Below are 17,969 nucleotides of genomic sequence, written 5' to 3'. Positions count from 1 at the left end.
CTTTATGGCAAAATGTCAGGATTGGGAGAGGATGTGATGCCAGCAGCAGAGTACGACAGACACATTAACACGTGAACGCTGGGCAGTAAAAGGCTGCCATTGTAGGTCGCCCTCTGTCAGCCTGACGAAGAGGAAGGCCGAAGGCCAGGCCACGAGCGGCTCCCTTTAAAAGGGGGCGGAGGGAGGGCGGGGTTGAGGTGAGTACTGTCATTCTGATTGGTTGTTGGCAGTGTCAATCAGAGCTGCCTTTCCGCGAGGGAGGGGGGCGGCGCTTTGTTTGTCCCGCGGAGGGAATGGGCATGAGGCGCGGTTAACCGTCCGCCCTAACGGCCAGCAGCGGCGCGCGCCAGCGGCCCGTGGGGGAGGGGAGCCGAGCGGAGCACAGGCGGCGCTCTACGGCCCGGCCCGGCCCGCTCTCATTGTTTTCGCTGTGGATGGTTCGCTTTTGCTGCCCCGTTGTTTGGCCGTCCCCGTGCGATGAAAATGGTGGAGCCGGTGGGATTCGTGGAAGCCTGGAAGGCTCAGTTCCCCGAGTCCGAGCCGCCCAAGATGGAGCTGAGGAGCGTCGGCGACATTGAGCAGGAGTTGGAGAGCTGTAAATGCAGCATTCGCAAACTGGAGCTGGAGGTAAACAAGGAGCGGTTCCGCATGATCTACCTACAGACACTGCTGGCCAAGGAGAAGAAGAGCTATGACAAGCAACGATGGGGCTTCAGGAAGTCTTCGGTACTGGGGGAGCAAGACAGTGAGCAACCTCAGGACCACTTGCATCAACAGCCTGCCCCCGAGGAAGGGGGAGGGGAGAAAACCAGGCAGCACCCTGGGGAGGACAGTTCAAAAAGGCAGCCAGAGGGAGAGGAGGGGCTGATGGACCCCAGGAGTGAGGTGGAAGACTCGCCAACCAGGCAGAGGGCATCCTCTATGAAAAGGGCCATGGCAACTCCTGAGAGGGATACAGGGCGAGGTTTTGGCCAAGATGGTGAGCAGATGGAGAGGAAGGATAAAGCTTCAGTTGGCACAAGTGTGGCTGCTTTGAGGTCCAATTTTGAAAGAACCAAAAGAACCAATTCCCACTCTGCTGGGGATGGGAAAGGTATGGAGAAACCTCTGTATGTCAATGTGGAGTACCACCATGAGAAAGGGTTGGTGAAAGTTAATGACAAGGAAGTTTCTGACAAGATCAGTACAATTGGGAGTCAGGCCATGCAGATGGAACGGAAGAGGTCATTACACTCTTTTCCTGGCACTGGGGGATCCGTGGACTACCGAAAGCCTGTGTACAGAGGTCGGTCGACAGACAACAGCTCTGGATATGACCCTGAGTATGATGACATGGATCTCAACCCCAGATTCTTGAAGGATAATCTTATCCGTGCCACTGTCAATGGAGGCAAACCAGACAAGGTACCTTGGCAACAAGAATTCCAACCATATGAAAGCATTTATATTGGTGGAATGATGCAGGATAGTGATGGTAAGCCCAGTGGTGTCTTGAGGGACTGTGGGAGACTCCATAGCACTACAGATCATGAGAAACATCTAACATGGCCGCGGAGGTCCTACTCACCTGGTGCTGATGATGTTGGTGGAGGATATACTCCAGACTGCAGTTCAAATGAAAATTTAACTTCAAGTGAAGATGATTTTTCTTCTGGACAGTCAAGCCATGTTTCCCCCAGCCCCACCACCTATCGTACTTTTAGAGAAAAAAGTCGGTCTCCCTCTCAGAACTCTCAGCAATCATTTGATAGTAGCAGTCCACCCACCCCACAGTCACAAAAGAGACATAAGCACCAAGTTACTGTACAAGAAGCAATGATTGTTGGTCTCAGGAAATCAGGACAAATTTGGGCTGCTGAAGTTGACCTTGCTCAGAGGAGTATTCAAGAGGACAGTTTCCATGGAGACCCAGGTAACCAAGTTTTAAATTGTTCATCCTATTTTCTGAGGGGTTTGAGAGCAGAAATGGAAAAAAAACACTATTGAGTTATAAGTCAGCAGCTTGTTATATCTCTATGGTACTATGTCCCATTTAGTATGTTGCTGGTTCCTTGCGCAGTTCCTGTTTTTCTACCTCCTAACTCTTGTCGGTTTGTTAGCATAGGAAATCTTTTCACTTTTGTGTTAGTCGGAATCCAAAGCAAGTTGGAAAACTATTTGGCAAAAACATAATGTATAACACACAAATTGTAAATATTTTGTGTAACTAGGTGAAACATTAATATTAGAATTTGATCTATTAGTAAAGAAAATCTAAAGTTCAGTTATAGCTAGTGGTGTGTTTTTCCTATTAAAATGAACTGATGGTCATTGGCAAGATTTGAATTCGATACTTTGTTTGAATGAAACAAATACCAAGTAGACCAAGGCCAGGTATTCTCAAATGTATATGATTAATGTAAGAAAGTTATAACTGCATAATTCAAGAAACAGATGTGGCTGTAAAACTCCTTTTCTAGCAGACCATTAATTATCTTTTCTACAGTGTATTTGTCAGCTATGGAGGCACTGTTATTTCCAAAGGATTACATTTGCTACGCTCATTTTGGAAAAACGTGCACAGGAAGCTGTCATTCCTGGTACAGTGCAAATGTTTACAAATTAAGTTGGCAGTGTGAGGTTACATTAAGGGTATGTGTTTGAGCTTTTCAACCAGGGTGTGGTTTTATAATGTGGCATTGTTTTCCTCAAGTTTTCCAAACTCAGTAAAAGTTGACCACCACCTCTTTCCTCATCCCAAAAGAAGTTTAATCTGTCTTTTCATTAATGACATTTGTAATTTAGATATAAAAATATAATACTTTTCACATTAAATATTTTGATTACCATTATTACCTGTCCACGGATTATTGATGCTGAACATTTTACCTATTTCTAGTCTTCGCTGAGTTATGTTCATCCACTTCAAATCATGACACTAAACTTTTTCATTTAGTCACGCATTTTCAGTGGAGATTCCCTGGCAACCATTGAGGGAAGCAGTAGTCCTTAGTAAGCCTGCCACTGACACAAGTTATGCTTCAAAGTGCCTATGTGAAACAGTCTTTTAGAAACAATTTGTATTTATATAGTGTCTTTACTGCAGGCTTGCCCAACCCGCAAGCCACTACCCAGCCTGCCAGGCCTCTCTTTGGCTTTTAGACTCTGTGTTCAAAATGCCAGTAACTGAACTAGGATCACTAGTGAGCCAATCAGCAGCATTCTGTTGGAGTGGAGGAGCTACCGAGTGAGTGAGAGTGAGTGTGCAAGTATGTGAGAGAGAGAGAGAGAGAGCCTGGCTCACTCCTAGTGTCATGGTTTCATATTTACCCCCACACACCAACTAACAGTGGGTGAATAAGTACCCTGAGAGTGAGCTGGGAAAACACAATTTAACCTTCCCATGCCCTAATGGTTAACTTATTATTGATTTATTGTTGTCACACGTGAAAAGTATTGTTTCTTGCACACTGTACAGACAAAGCATATTGTTCATAGAGAAGGAAAGGAGAGGGTGCTGAATGTAGCTACGGTGTAGAGAAAGATAACCTTAATGTAAGGTAGGTCCATTCAAAAATCTGATGGCAGGAGAAAGAAGCTGTTTTTGAGTTGGTTGGTACATGATCTCAGACTTTTATATCTTTTTCAAAACGGTGGAAGAGAATATGTCCAGATTGTGTGGAGGTCTGTGATTATGCTGGCTGCTTTTCAGAGGCAACGGGAAGTGTAGACAGTGTGAATGGATGGGAGAATGGTTTGTGTGATGGACTGGGCTTTATTCGCGACCCTTTGTAGTTTCTTGTCGTCTTGGACAGAGCAGGAGCCATACCAAGCTGTGATACAACCAGAAAAAATGCTTTCTATGGTGCATCTGTAAAACTTGGTGAGAGTTATAGTGGACATGCCAAATTTCTTTAGTCTCCTGAGAAAGTAAAGGCATTTGTAGGCTTTCTTGACTACAGCATCGGTGTGAAGGAGCCAGGGTAGATTGTTGGTCATCTTCAATAATTACCCAATATTTAAAATAGTTAATTGCTTTGACATTGCTTTAATTTTGCATAGCTAGTTGTTTTTTGTCTTCATATAATGTTGTATTTAAGTGTGTTGATTTGAACTTTGAGCCTTTTGAGTGTGAAAAAAATTGAAATGTAGCCCCTCACACAGAAAAGTTGAACAAGCCTCTTTAAAAAACAAAGAAAATTACAGCACAGGAATGGGCCTTGCGGCCCACCAAGCCTGCACCAACCATGCTGCCAGACTTAACTAAAACCCCCTACCCTTCTGGGGACCACATCCCTTTATTCCCATCCTATTCATGTATTTGTCAAGAGTCGCTCCTTAAAAGTCACTACCACATCTGCTTCCATTACCTCCCCTGGCAGCGAGTTCCAGGCACCCACTACTCTGTCTAAAAAAATTTGCCTCGTACATCTCCTTTAAACCTTGCCCCTTGCACCTTAAACCTGTGCCACCTAGTAATTGACTTTCACCCTGGGGAAAAGCATTCCTGTCCCTGCTCTATCTGTGTCTCTGAAATGGCCACAACATCGAAGTCCCAGGCACCAATCCATTGCTGCAAGTTCACCCACCTTATTCTGGATGCTCCTGGTGTTGAAGTAGACACACTTCAAACCACCTTCCCGCCTGCTGGTACACTCCTGCAACCTTGAAACCTTACTCATGACCTCACTACTCTCAACCTTCTGTACACTGGAGCTACAATTCAGGTTCCCACCCCCTGCTGAATTAGTTTAAACGCTCCCAAAGAGCATTTGCAAATTCCCCACACACACACACACACACACACACACACACACACACACACACACACACACACACACACACACACACACACCCCCGCGCAGGATATTGATACCCTGTGGTTCAGGTGTAGACCATCCTGTTTGTAGAGGTCCCTTCTACCCCAGAATGAGCCCCAATTACCTTAGTATCTGAATCCCTTCCTCCCTCCCACCCACACCATCCCTGTAGCCATGCATTCAACTGCTCTCTCTCCCTAATCCTCACCTCGCTAGCACGTGGCACGGATAACAAACCAGAATTAACTACTGTTTGTTCTAGTTCTAAGCTTCCACCCTAACTCCCTGAATTTCTGCTATGTACAAGGTGTCATATAGTAGACTACTATGTAAAGTTAAAGCGCATGAAATTGTGGGTCGTGTCTTGAGATGGATAGGGACATAAGAACATAAGAAATAGGAACGGGAGTAGGCCATCTAGCCCTTCGAGCCTGCCCCACCATTCAGTAAGATCATGGCTGATCTGAAAGTGGTTCAGTTCCACTTGCCTGCCTGCTCCCCATAACCCTAATTCCCTTATTGATCAGAAATCTATCTACCTGTGACTTAAACATATTCAACTGCTTCAATGGACAGAGAGTTCCAGAGATTCACTACCCTCTGAGAGAAGAAGTTCCTCCTCAACTCTGTCCTAAACTGACTCCCCCTTATTTTGAGGCTGTGTCCTTTAGTTCTTGTTTCCTTTCTAAGCGGAAAGAATCTCTCTGCCTCTATCCTATCTAGCCCCTTTATTATCTTATATGTTTCTTCAGCCTTCTAAACTCCAACGCGTACAGGCCCAATCTACACAATCTCTCCTCATAAGCTAACCCCCTCCTCCAGTATCAACCTGATGAACCTTGTCTGTACTGCGTCCAAGACCAATATATCCTTTCACAAATAAGGGGACCAAAATTGCACACAGTATTCTAGTTGCGGCCTCACCAGTACCCTGTACAATTGCAGCAAGACCTCCCTGCTTTTATATTCCATCCCCTCACGATAAAGGCCAACATTCCATTCGCCTTCTTGATTGCCTGCTGCACCTGTAGACTGGGTTTTTGCGATTCATGCACGAGGACCCCCAGGTCCCTCTGCACAGTAGCATGTTGTAATTTTTCACCATTTAAATAATAGTCCATTTTACTATTATTCCTTCCAAAGCGGATAACTTCACACTTGCCAATGTTATACTCACCATCTCCCAGATCCTCGCCCATTCACTTGGCCTATCCAAATCTCTCTGCAGGCTTTTCGCATCCTCCACGCAATTTGCTTTCTCACTCATCTTTGTGTCGTCAGCAAACTTTGTTACCCTACACTCAGTCCCCTCCTCCAGATCGTCTGTGTATATGGTAAACAGCTGAGGCCCCAGCACCGATCCCTGCGGCACGCCACTAGTCGCCGACTGGAAAAGCACCCATTTATTCCAACTTTCTGCTTCCTGTTAGATAGCCATTCGTCAATCTACGCTAACACTTTATCCCCAACTCCGTGTACCTTAATCTTCTGCAACAACCTTTTGTGAGACATCTTATCGAATGCCTTCTGTAAATCTAAAATCTGCTGGTTCCCCTCTGTCAACTGCACTCATTATATCTTCATTAAAAATCCAGTAAATTCATCAAACACGACTCTCCCTTCGTGAATCCATGCTGCGTCTGCTTAATCGAACCATTCTTTTCCAGGTGTCCTGCTATTTCTTCTTTAATGATGGATTCCAGCATTTTCCCAACTATGGACGTTAAGCTAAACCGGCCTGTAGTTACCTGCCTTTTGTCTACTTTTTTTAAACAGCGGCGAAACATTAGCTGTTTGCCAATCAGCCGGCACTTCCCCAGCGTACAGTGAATTTTGATAAATCACTTCTATCGCATCTGCTATTACTTCTGCCATTTCTTTCAGTACCCTGGGATGCCCAGGGACTTGTCTATCTTTAGTCCCATTAGCCTACCAAGCACTACCTCTTTAGTAATAGTAATTGTTTTAAGGACCTCACCCCCTACAGTCCCCGACTGTTAATGTTCGATAAGATATGTGTTCTCTACCATGAAGGCCAACACAAAAAACTTGTTTAAGGCCTCGGCCATTTCCTTGTTTCCCATTATTAAATCCCCCTTCTCATCATCTAAGGGTCCAACATTTACTTTAGCCACTCTTTTCCTTTTTATATATTTGTAAATACTTTTACTATCAGTTTTTATATTTTGCGTTAATTTTGTTTCATAATCTATCTTTCCTTTCTTTATCGCTTTCTTAGTTGTGCTTTGTTTTTTAAAGCTTTCCTAATCTTCTAATTCCCCACTAGTTTTAGCCATTCTGCATGCATTGGTTTTTAATTTAATACTCTCCTTTATTTCCTTAGTTATCCATGGCTGGTTATCCCTTTTCTTACATTTCTTCTTTATCACCAGAATATATTTTTGCTGAGTACTGAAAAAAATCTCCTTAAAACTCCTCCACTGTTCCTCAGCTGTCCTATCAATTAGTCTGTGCTCCCAGCCTACAGTAGCCAATTCCGCCCTCATCCTATCGTACTTCTTCTGTTCAAGCAGAGGACACTGGTTTGGGACCCTACTTTCTCACTGACCATCTGTATTAGAAATTCAACCATATTGTGATCACTCATCCCGAGAGGATCCCTCACAAGAAGATCTTTAATTTTACCTGTCTCATAACACAGGACCAGATCCAAGATAACTCGCTCCCTCGTAGGTTCTGTAACGTACTGTTCGAGGAAACTATCCCGACAGCATTCTAAGAACCCTTCCTCAAGTCCGCTGCGTCCGACTTGAGTCAACCAATCAATATGCAGGTTAAAATCCCCCATGATTATCACCATTCTGTTTTTGCACGCGCCCATTATTTGCTTGTTTATAGCCCGCCCCACCTCAAATTTATTATTTGGGGGCCTATAGACCACACCCACCAGTGACTTTCTCCCTTACTATTCCTTATCTCTACCCACAACGATTCCACATTTTGCTCCTTAGAGCCTATATTGTCTCTCACTACCGCCCTGAAGTTATCTTTTATTAACAGAGCCTCCTTTTCCTTCCTGTCTATCCTTCCGAAATGTCTGATATCCCCGATATTCAGCCCAGGTCACCCTGCAACCACGTTTCTGTAATGGCCACTAGATCATACCCATTTGTACTGATTTGTGCCATCAACGCATTCACTTTGTTTCGAATGCTACGTGCATTCAGGTAAACTGTCTTTATGCTATCCTTTATCTGGACCCGATTTGTTGAAATGCTGCTAACCTCTCCTGAGCCCTCGACTCCTTTAACTAGTTGAATGTCCTCAACATTAACCTGCACTCATACCCTCTCCTTTACCTTTGATTTTGTAATTCCCCATTCCCCTGAACCCTCCCCCCTACTATTTAGTTTAAAGCCCTATCTATAGCCCCAGTTATACGATTTGCCAGGATTCTGGTCCCAACACAATTCAGTTGAGGACCATCCCATCTGAACAGGTCCTCTCTTCCCCAATACTGGTGCCAATGTTGGGGAAGATGGGATCTGTTCAGATGGGATGGTCTTCGTCTGAATCGTGCTGGAAACTGATTAGCAGATAGGAAGCAAAGAGTCTTCCTCCACTTGGCAGGCAGTGACTAGTGAGGTAGTGCTGGGACCCCAACTATTAACATATATTAATGATTTGGAAGAGGGAACTCAATATATTATCTCCAAATTTGAGAATGATACAAAGTTGTGTGGGAGGGTGAGCTGTGAGGCGGATGCAGGGATGCTTCAGCAGGCTGAGTGAGTGGATATGTGCTTGGCAGATGTAGTATAATGTGGATAAATGTGAAGTTATCCACTTCAGTACAAAAATAGGAAGGCAGATTATTACTTGAATGGATATAAAATGTGAGAGCTGGATAGTCAGACCTTGGTGTCCTCATACATTAGTTGCTGAAAGTGCAGGCAGTAAAGAAGGCAAATGGTATGTTGGCTTTCATAGTGAGAGAATTTGAGTATAGGAATAGGGGTATTTCACTGTATTTGTGTAGGGTGTTGGTGAGGCCACACCTGGAGTAATGTGTGCAGTTGCTACCCTTATCTGAGGAAAGATATCCTTGCTATAGAGGGAATGCAGCAAAGATTCACCAGACTGATTCCTGGGATGGCAAATTTGTCATATGAGGAGAGACTAAGTCACTTAGAAATCACAGAATCCTACAATGCAGAAAGAGGCCATTTGGCTCATCGACTCTGCACCAGTCACAAACCCACCCAGGCTCTCTCCCCATATTCCCTCATATTTACCCACTAATCCCTCTAACTTATGCATCCCAGGACACTAATGGCAATTTAGAATGGCCAGTCAAACTAGCCTGCACATCTTTGGACTGTGGAAGGAAACCCACACAGATACAGAGAGAATGTGCAAACTCCATACAGACAGTGACCCGAGCCGGGATTCAAACCCAGGTCCCTGGAGCTGTGAAGTAGCAGTGCTAACCACTGTGCTACCATGCCACTTACGATTATATTCATTGGAGTTTAGAAGCATGAGAACGGGTTTCATAGAAACTTTAAAAATTCTAACTGAATTAGACATGGTAGATTCAGAAAGAATTCTTGAGGAGTTGAAGGTCACAGTTTGATGATAAGCAGTAAACTTTTTAAGACTGAGTTGAGGAGAAATTTCTTCACGAGTGAATAATCTATGAAATTCACTACCACAGAAAATCATTGAGACCAAAACATTGTGATTTCAAGCAGAAATTAGGTTTAGCTCTTGGGGCTAAAGGGATATGGTGCAAGGTAGGATCAGGATATTGAATTTGATGTTCAACCCTGATCATAATGGTAGAGCAGGCCCGAAGGGCTGAATGGCCAACTCCTTCTATTTTCTATGTTTCTGAGGTCAGAAATAGGGATGTTCCCTGATCATGTCTGTGTCCGCATGCAACAACACTGGAATGTCATTCGGACTTGGATTCTTAAATGATAAATAACATGCACACCACTCAAGTGCCAGGCAATGGTCGTCTTCAAAAATAGAAAATCTAACCATTTGCCCTTGGCATTGAATGGAGTTTCCGTTGATGAATCCCCCAGTATTAATATCCTGAGGGTTACCATTGACCAGAAACTTAAGAGTCAGCCATATAGATTTTGTAGCTTCAAGAGCAGGTCAGAGGCTGGAAGGTTTGTGGTGAATAACTCACCACCTGAATACCCAAAGTCTGACCATCACCTCCAAAGATAAAGTACACTCTACTGGTCTGGGTGAACGCAGCTCCGATAACACTTGAAGCTCAACGCTGTCTAGAACAAAACGGTCTCCTTGATTGCTCCTCATTCATCTCTCTAACCTACAAACCCAACCACCAGCAATGCACAATGGTAGCAGTGTGTACCATATACAAAAATGCATTGCAATAGGTCATCAAGTCTATTTTGGCAGTTTGTTCAAGCTTTCAACCTCTGCCACTTTGATAAACAAGGGCTGCTGATGCATAGGAACACCACTGCTTTATAACTCTCCTCCAAACCACATCATCCTGACTTGGAACAATGTCACCATTCCTTTATCATCACGAGATCACAAACCTAGAACTCCCTCTCTCCTTATTAGCACTATGGGTATATCTACATAACCGAAGAGGTAAGAAAGTAACTTACTGCCATCTTCTCAAAGGCAACTAGGATGTTTGCATCCCATGAATGAATTTTAAAAAAGTTAACAGCGTGGGTAAATAATTTAAGACATAACTTCCCTATAAGTACATTCTGCCTGTACTTAGCCATAGAATATTATCACCTCCAATTTGCACACTTGCTGGATCAAAATCCTAAAACTCTCTGCTGGGAATGATATCAGCATAAGGACTGCAGGGATTCCAAAGACCCCCCTCAAGTAACCAGAATGGGCATGAAATGATACTGTGTCAATAGCACCCACAACCTCAGAAGAAATAACAGAAAAGAGCAACATGAATAATTCTACTATTCTGAAGGGGTTCGGAAGAAGCCTTGAAATATTTACACTGTTTCTCTCTCTACAGATCTGCCAGTCCTGCTGAATTTTTCCAGCATTTTATTTTTGTTTCAGATTGGCCAACATCTACAGTAATTTGCTTTTATTTTAGGAATAATTCTGTTAAGTGACATTTACCAGATTCAGACTTTAAAAGTATAAATAATCCAGCTGTCATAGAAGACAGATGAGCCAGTCTTGTCTTATAATTGTGCAGTGGTATGTAAAACACCACCTGAATTGTCTGCAGCAACAACTACAGGAATCTCATCTCTGTAGAAATTTGTTCTTCACAAGAATAAAGGTATTTATTTGTTGGCGAAACCGATGTGCTCTATCCAACAGCTCTGTTCATTTCCATCTGGAGCAAGTAATATATTGGCAGCAAGACGCTGGAAACATACTTGCCACATGACTTCAGCTCCTGTCTGTGCTGCTGGATGGCTGGAAAACAACTGATTCTGGTTTCCCTGAAATTGTCTTGTACCCATTAATCTATGGAAGCTAAAGAAATAACGTAAGAAATAGGAGCAGTAGTAGGCCATCTAGCCCCTCAAGCCTGCCCCACCATTCAGTAAGATCATGGCTGATCTGAAGTGGATCAGTTCCACTTACCCGTCTGCTCTCCATAACCTTTAATTCCCTTATTGCTCAGAAATCTATCTACCTGTGACTTAAACATATTCAACGAGGTAGCCTCCACCGCTTCAATGGACAGAGAATTCCAGAGAGTCACTACCTTCTGAGAGAAGTTGTTCCTCCTCAACTCTGTTGTAAACTGACTCCCCCTTATTTTGAGGCTGTGCCTTCTAGTTCTTGTTTCCTTTCTAAGTGGAAAGAATCTCTCTACCTCTACCCTATCTAGCCTCTTCATTATCTTATATGTCTCCATAAGATCACCCCTTAGCCTTCTAAACTCCAACGAGTACAGGCCCAATCTACTCAATCTCTCCTCATAAGCTAACCCCCTCATCTCCAGTATCAACCTGGTGAACCTTCTCTACTCCCTCCAAGGCCAATATATCCTTTCGCAAATAAGGGGACCAAAATTGCACACAGTACTCTAGTTGCGGCCTCACCAGTGCCTTGTACAGTTGCAGCAAGACCTCCCTGCTTTTATATCCATCCCCCTCATGATAAAGGCCAACGTTCCATTCGCCTTCTTGATCGCCTGCTGCACCTGTGGACTGAGTTTTTGCGATTCATGCACAAGGACCCGTAGTAGCATGTTGTAATTTTTCACTATTTAAATAATCCATTTTACAATTATTTCTTCCAAAATGGATAACGGCACATTTGCCCATGTTATATCCATCTGCCAGATCTTCGCTCACTCACTCATCTTATCCAAATCTCACTGCAGACTTTGTGTCCTCCATGCAATTCACTTTCCCACTCATCTTCATGTCATCAGCAAACTCTGTTACCCTACACTCAGTCCCCTCCTCCTACCATATGTATATCGTAAACAGTTGAGGCTCCAGCACTGATCTCTGCCACTAGTCACCAACTGCCAACCAGAAAAGCACCCATTTATTCCAACTCTGTTTCATAAGAACATAAGAAGTAGGAGCAGGAGTAGGCCATCTAGCCCTTTGAGCCTGCCCTGCCATTCAGTAAGATCATGACTGATCTGAAGTGGCTCAGTTCCACTTTCCCGCTTTCTCCCCATAACCCTTAATTCCCTCGCCTACCAAAAACCTAGCTACCCGTGTCTTAAATATATTTAATGAGGTAGTCTCCATCACTTGAATGGACAGAGAATTCCAGAGATTCACCACCCTTTGAGTGAAGAAGTTCCTCCTCAACTCCGTTCTAAACTGCACCCCCCCCCATCTTGAGGCTGTGCCCTCAAGTCCTGTTGTCCTTTCTGAGCGGGAAGAATCTCTCTACCTCTACCCTATCGCCTTCATTATCTTATACGTCTCTATAAGATCCCCCCTCATCCTTCTAAACTCCAACGAGTACAGACCCAGTCTATTTAGTCTCTCTTCATAGTCCAACCCCCTCATCTCCGGTATCAGCCTAGTGAACCTCCTCTGCACTCCCTCTAAGGCCAAAATATCCTTGTGCAAGTGCGGTGACCAAAACTGCACACAGTACTCCAGCTGTGGCCTCACCAGTGCCCTATACAGTTGCAGCAAGACCTCCCTGCTTTTATATTCTATCCCCCTCGCTATAAAGGCCAGCATCCCATTCGCCTTCTTGATCACCTGCTGCACCTGCATACTGGGTTTTTGCGACTCATGCACAAGGACCCCCAGGTCCCTCTGCACCGTAGCATGCTGCAGCTTTTCGCCCTTTAAATAGTAATCCCTCCTACTATTATTCCTGCCAAAGTGGATAACCTCACACTTGCTAACATTGTACTCCATCTGCCAGGTCTTCGCCCACTCGCTCAGCCTATCTAGATCCCTCTGCAGACTTTCCACACCCTCCGCACAATTTGCTTATCCACTCACCTTTGTGTAATCAGCAAATTTCGTCACCCTACTCTCAGCCCCCTCCTCCAGATCATCTATATAAATGTAAATAGCTGAGGCCCCAGCACCAATCCCTGCGGCACTCCACTAGTTACCAACCACGAATCAGAATAGCACCCATTGATACCAACCCTCTGCCTCCTATTAGACAACCAATCCTCTATCCACACTAACACCTTACCCCCAACTCCATGCCCCCTAACCTTCTGAAGCAACCTTTTGTGCGGCACCTTATCAAACGCCTTTTGAAAATTGAGAAACACCACATCCACCGGTTCCCCTCTGTCTACCACACTAGTCACATCCTCATAGAATTCCAATAAATTTGTCAAACACGACTTCCTCTTAACGAATTTGTGCTGTGTCTGCTCTATCAAACAATTCTTCTCCAGGTGCCTCGCTGTTTCTTCTTTGATGACGGATTCAAGCATTTTTCCAACAACAGATGTTAAACTAACCGGCCTATAATTCCCTGCCTTACTGTTAGACAGCCAATCCTCAATCCACGCTAACACTTTACCCCCAACTCCGCGTACTCTAATATTCTGCAGCAACCTTTTGTGAGGTACCTTATCAAACGCCTTCTGGAAATCTAAAAACACCACCTCCACTGGTTCCCCTCTGTCAATCGCACTAGTCACACCTTCATAGAAATCCAATGAATTCGTCAAACATGACTTCCCCTTCATGAATCCATGCTGTGTCTGCTTGATCGAACCATTCCTTTCCAAGTGTCCTGCTATTTCTTCTTTAATGATGGATTCCAAAATTTTCCCAAGCTAACCGGCCTGTAGTTCCCTGCCTTTTGTCTACTTCCTCTTTTAAATAGCGGCGTAACAGTAGCTGTTTTCCAATCAGCCGGCACTTCCCCAGAGTCCAGCGAATTTTGATAAACAACTACTAACGCATATGCCATTACTTCTGCCATTTCTTTCAGTACCCTGTGATGCATTCGATCTGATCCCGGGGACTTGTCTACCTTTAGTCCCATTAGTCTACCAAGCACTACCTCTTTAGTAACAGTAATTGTATTAAGTACCTCACCTCCTACCAACCCTCGTTCATTAATATTCGGTAAACTATTTGTGTCCTCCACCGTGAAGACTGACACAAAAAACTTATTTAAAGTCTCAGCCATTTCCTCATTTCCTGCTATTAAATCCCCCCTCTCGTCCTCCAAGGTCCAACATTCGCTTTAGCCACTCTCTTCCTTTCTATATATTTGTAAAAACTTTTACTATCGGTTTTTATATTTTGAGCAAGTTTAGTTTCATAATCTATCTTTCGTAAAGATGGGACTTTGACTATAAAAAGTCAAAGTTCCTAATGATTATACCTCTTTATTATCCTTCCATTCAGCAGCCTAAGTAAAAGTATATTAATGAATTGTTAAAACCATTGCACATGGATAGAACAGAGAGAGTTGAGCAAAATCTACATTCATGTAGATGTACATGCAGATCTTAATCTGTTAGGGAAGTTGGCCAAGGATTGACAAATGCATTTCAATGCAGATAACTGTGAGGTGTTGCATTTTGGAAAGTCAAACCATGGTATGGCTTATGCAGTGAATGGTAGGGCCCTGGGGAGTGTTGAAGAAGAGGGACCTAAGAGTATATAGTTTGTTAAGAGCAGCGTCACAGGTTGACGGTGGTGAAGAAGGCTTCGCACAGAAGTCTTCATCTGTCAGGGCATTAAGTACAGGAGTTGGGGCATTATGTTACAATGATGTAAGTCATTGATGAGGCCGCACTTGCATGTTGTGCATAATTTTGGTCACCCAAATTGATAAACTGGGAAGAGTGCAAAGAAGATTTACGAGGATGCTGCCAGGGCTAATGGGCCTAAGTTGTAGGGAGCAGTTGGCCAGGCTAGGATTTTATTCCTTGGAATGTAGGAGAATGAGGGGTGATCTCATTGTGGTGCATAAAATCATGAGGGGCATTGATGAGATGAACACACATCTTTTTCCCCGGGAAGGGGAATTGAAAACCAGAGGGCTTCAGTTTAAGAGAGAAGGGAAAGATTTAAGAGATCTGAGGGGCAACTTCTTCACTTAGAGAGTGGTGCATCTTTAGAACATAGAACATTACAGCGCAGTACAGGCCCTTTGGCCCTCGATGTTGCGCCGACCAATGGAACCAATCTAATGATCCTCTAACAGCTCAGTGACTATCACTGCTAGCTGTGCAGATACATGGATTTGGGCCAGTGTCTGTGGGAGTTTGCGCATTCTCCCTGTGGTTGTGTGAGTTTCCTCTGGGTGCTCCTGTTTCCTCCCACACCCCAAAGATGTGCTCTTAGGCTGGTTGGTGTAACAAATTGTCCCTAAATTATTCTCCCCTGAATCTGGTTTCCAGTGGGGGTACCATAAGCATAGACACGGGTCAAGGGAGGTGTAGGAAAAATACATTAAGATGGCGGCATGGGCTCGTTGGGCCGAAGGGCCTGTTTCCCGTGCTGTGTTGTTCTTTGTTCTAACCTAAACTATTCCAATGTTATCCATATGCCTGTCCACTGACCATTTGAACGCCCTTAAAGTTGGCGAGTCCACAACTGCTGCAGGCAGGGCATTCCATGCCCTTACTATCCTCTGAGTAAAGAACCTACCTCTGACATCCGTCCTATAACTACCACCCCTTAATTTAGAGCTATGTCCCCTCGTGTTAGCCATCACCATCTGAGGAAAACGTTTCTCACTGTCCACCCTATCCGACCCTTTGATCAACTTGTATGCCTCAATTAGGTCACCTCGTAACCTTCTCTCTAATGAAAATAATCTCAAGTCCCTCAGCCTTTCCTCGTAAGACCTTCCCACTATAGAACATAGAACATTACAGCGCAGAACAGGCCCTTCGGCCCACGATGTTGCGCCGACCAGCTTTTAAAAAAACAACACTAACCCACTAATCTAAACCAATCCCATTTCGTCCATAAACCTATCCACAGATCTCTTAAACGCCCCCAAACTAGGCGCATTTACAACTGCAGCTGGCAGGGCATTCCAGTCCCTCACCACCCTCTGGGTAAAGAACCTACCCCTGACATCAGTCCTATAACTACCCCCCCTTAATTTAAAGCCATGCCCCCTCGTGCTAGCTTTCTCCATCCTAGGAAAAAGGCTATCACTATCCACCCTATGTAAACCTCTAATCATCTTATATGTTTCAATAAGGTCCCCTCTTAGCCGCCTTCTTTCCAGCGAAAACAACCCCAAATCTCTCAGTCTCTCCTCATAGGATCTCCCCTCCATACCAGGCAACATCCTGGTAAACCTCCTCTGCACCCTCTCCAAAGCCTCTACATCCTTCCTGTAATGTGGGGACCAGAACTGCACACAATACTCCAAGTGCGGCCGCACCAGAGTTGTGTACAGTTGCATCATGACGCTGCGACTCCTAAATTCAATCCCCCTACCAATAAACGCCAAGACACCGTATGCCTTCTTAACAACCTTATCTACTTGATTCCCAACTTTCAGGGATCTATGTACACAAACACCTAGATCCCTCTGCTCCTCCACACTATTCAAAGTCCTCCCGTTAGCCCTATACTGAACACATCTGTTATTCCTACCGAAATGAATTACCTCACACTTCTCCACATTAAACTCCATCCGCCACCTCGCGGCCCAGCTCTGCAACCTTTCTAAGTCACCCTGCAAACTATGACACCCTTCCTCACAATCTACCACACCTCCGACTTTGGTGTCATCAGCAAACTTACTAATCCACCCAACTATACCCTCATCCAGATCATTAATAAAAGTTACAAACAGCAGTGGCCCCAAAACAGATCCTTGAGGCACACCACTCGTAACCGAACTCCATGACGAATATTTACCATCAACCACCACCCTCTGTCTCCTATCTGCTAGCCAATTCCTGATCCAATTACCTAGATCACCCCCAATCCCATACATCTGCATTTTCTGCAGAAGCCTACCATGGTGAACCTTATCAAACGCCTTACTAAAATCCATATACACCACGTCAACTGCCTTACCCCTATCCACCTCTTTGGTCACTTTCTCAAAGAACTCAATAAGGTTAGTAAGGCACGACCTACCCGCTACAAAACCATGCTGACTGTCTCTAATCAATTCATTACTCTCCAAATAACTATAAATCCTGTCTCTAATAATCCTTTCCAAAACCTTACCCACCACAGAAGTAAGACTCACCGGTCTATAATTCCCAGGGAAGTCTCTGCTCCACTTCTTAAACAATGGGACAACATTTGCTGTCCTCCAATCTTCCGGTACTATACCAGAGACCAACGACGACCTGAAGATCAGAGCCAGAGGCTCCGCAATCACCTCTCTTGCCTCCCAGAGAATCCTAGGGTAAATCCCATCCGGACCAGGGGACTTATCTATTTTCAAACCCTCTAAAATATCCAGCACATCCCCCGTATCAACTGCAATACTATCTATTTTACACCCCTGCACCCCAGTGTCCTCAGCTACATTCATGTCCCCCTGCGTGAACACCGAAGAGAAATATTGGTTCAACGCCTCTCCAATCTCCTCCGGTTCCACACACAACTTCCCTCTGCTGTCTGTAACTGGCCCTAATCTTGCCCTAACCAACCTTCTGTTCTTGACATACCTGTAAAACGCCTTAGGGTTCTCCTTAATCCTAATGCCAAAGTCATCTCATGTCCTCTTTTAGCCCTTCTTAACTCCCTCCTAGCCAATCTAAAACTTTCT

The 17,969-nt window shown here is 44.4% G+C and overlaps 1 protein-coding gene across 1 annotated transcript in view; it reads left to right on the top strand.

The window, feature by feature from the left end:
- The first annotated feature begins 291 nt into the window (after positions 1-291).
- The window catches only part of LOC145356030 (breakpoint cluster region protein), a 406,846-nt gene continuing 389,168 nt past the window's right edge, over positions 292-17,969 (top strand). Inside the window, exon 1 of the mRNA XM_080208612.1 lies at positions 292-1,912. Within this exon, the coding sequence (XP_080064738.1) occupies positions 478-1,912 (1,435 nt within the window). The 5' untranslated portion in view covers positions 292-477. The remainder of the gene's footprint in view (positions 1,913-17,969) is intronic.

This window comes from Carcharhinus amblyrhynchos, chromosome 20 (genome assembly GCF_965287045.1).
Source record: "Carcharhinus amblyrhynchos chromosome 20, sCarAmb.v2.hapA, whole genome shotgun sequence".
Classification (NCBI taxonomy): domain Eukaryota; kingdom Metazoa; phylum Chordata; class Chondrichthyes; order Carcharhiniformes; family Carcharhinidae; genus Carcharhinus; species Carcharhinus amblyrhynchos.
Note: the sequence above shows the minus strand (reverse complement) of the source record. Positions and strands in the feature narration are given on the sequence as shown.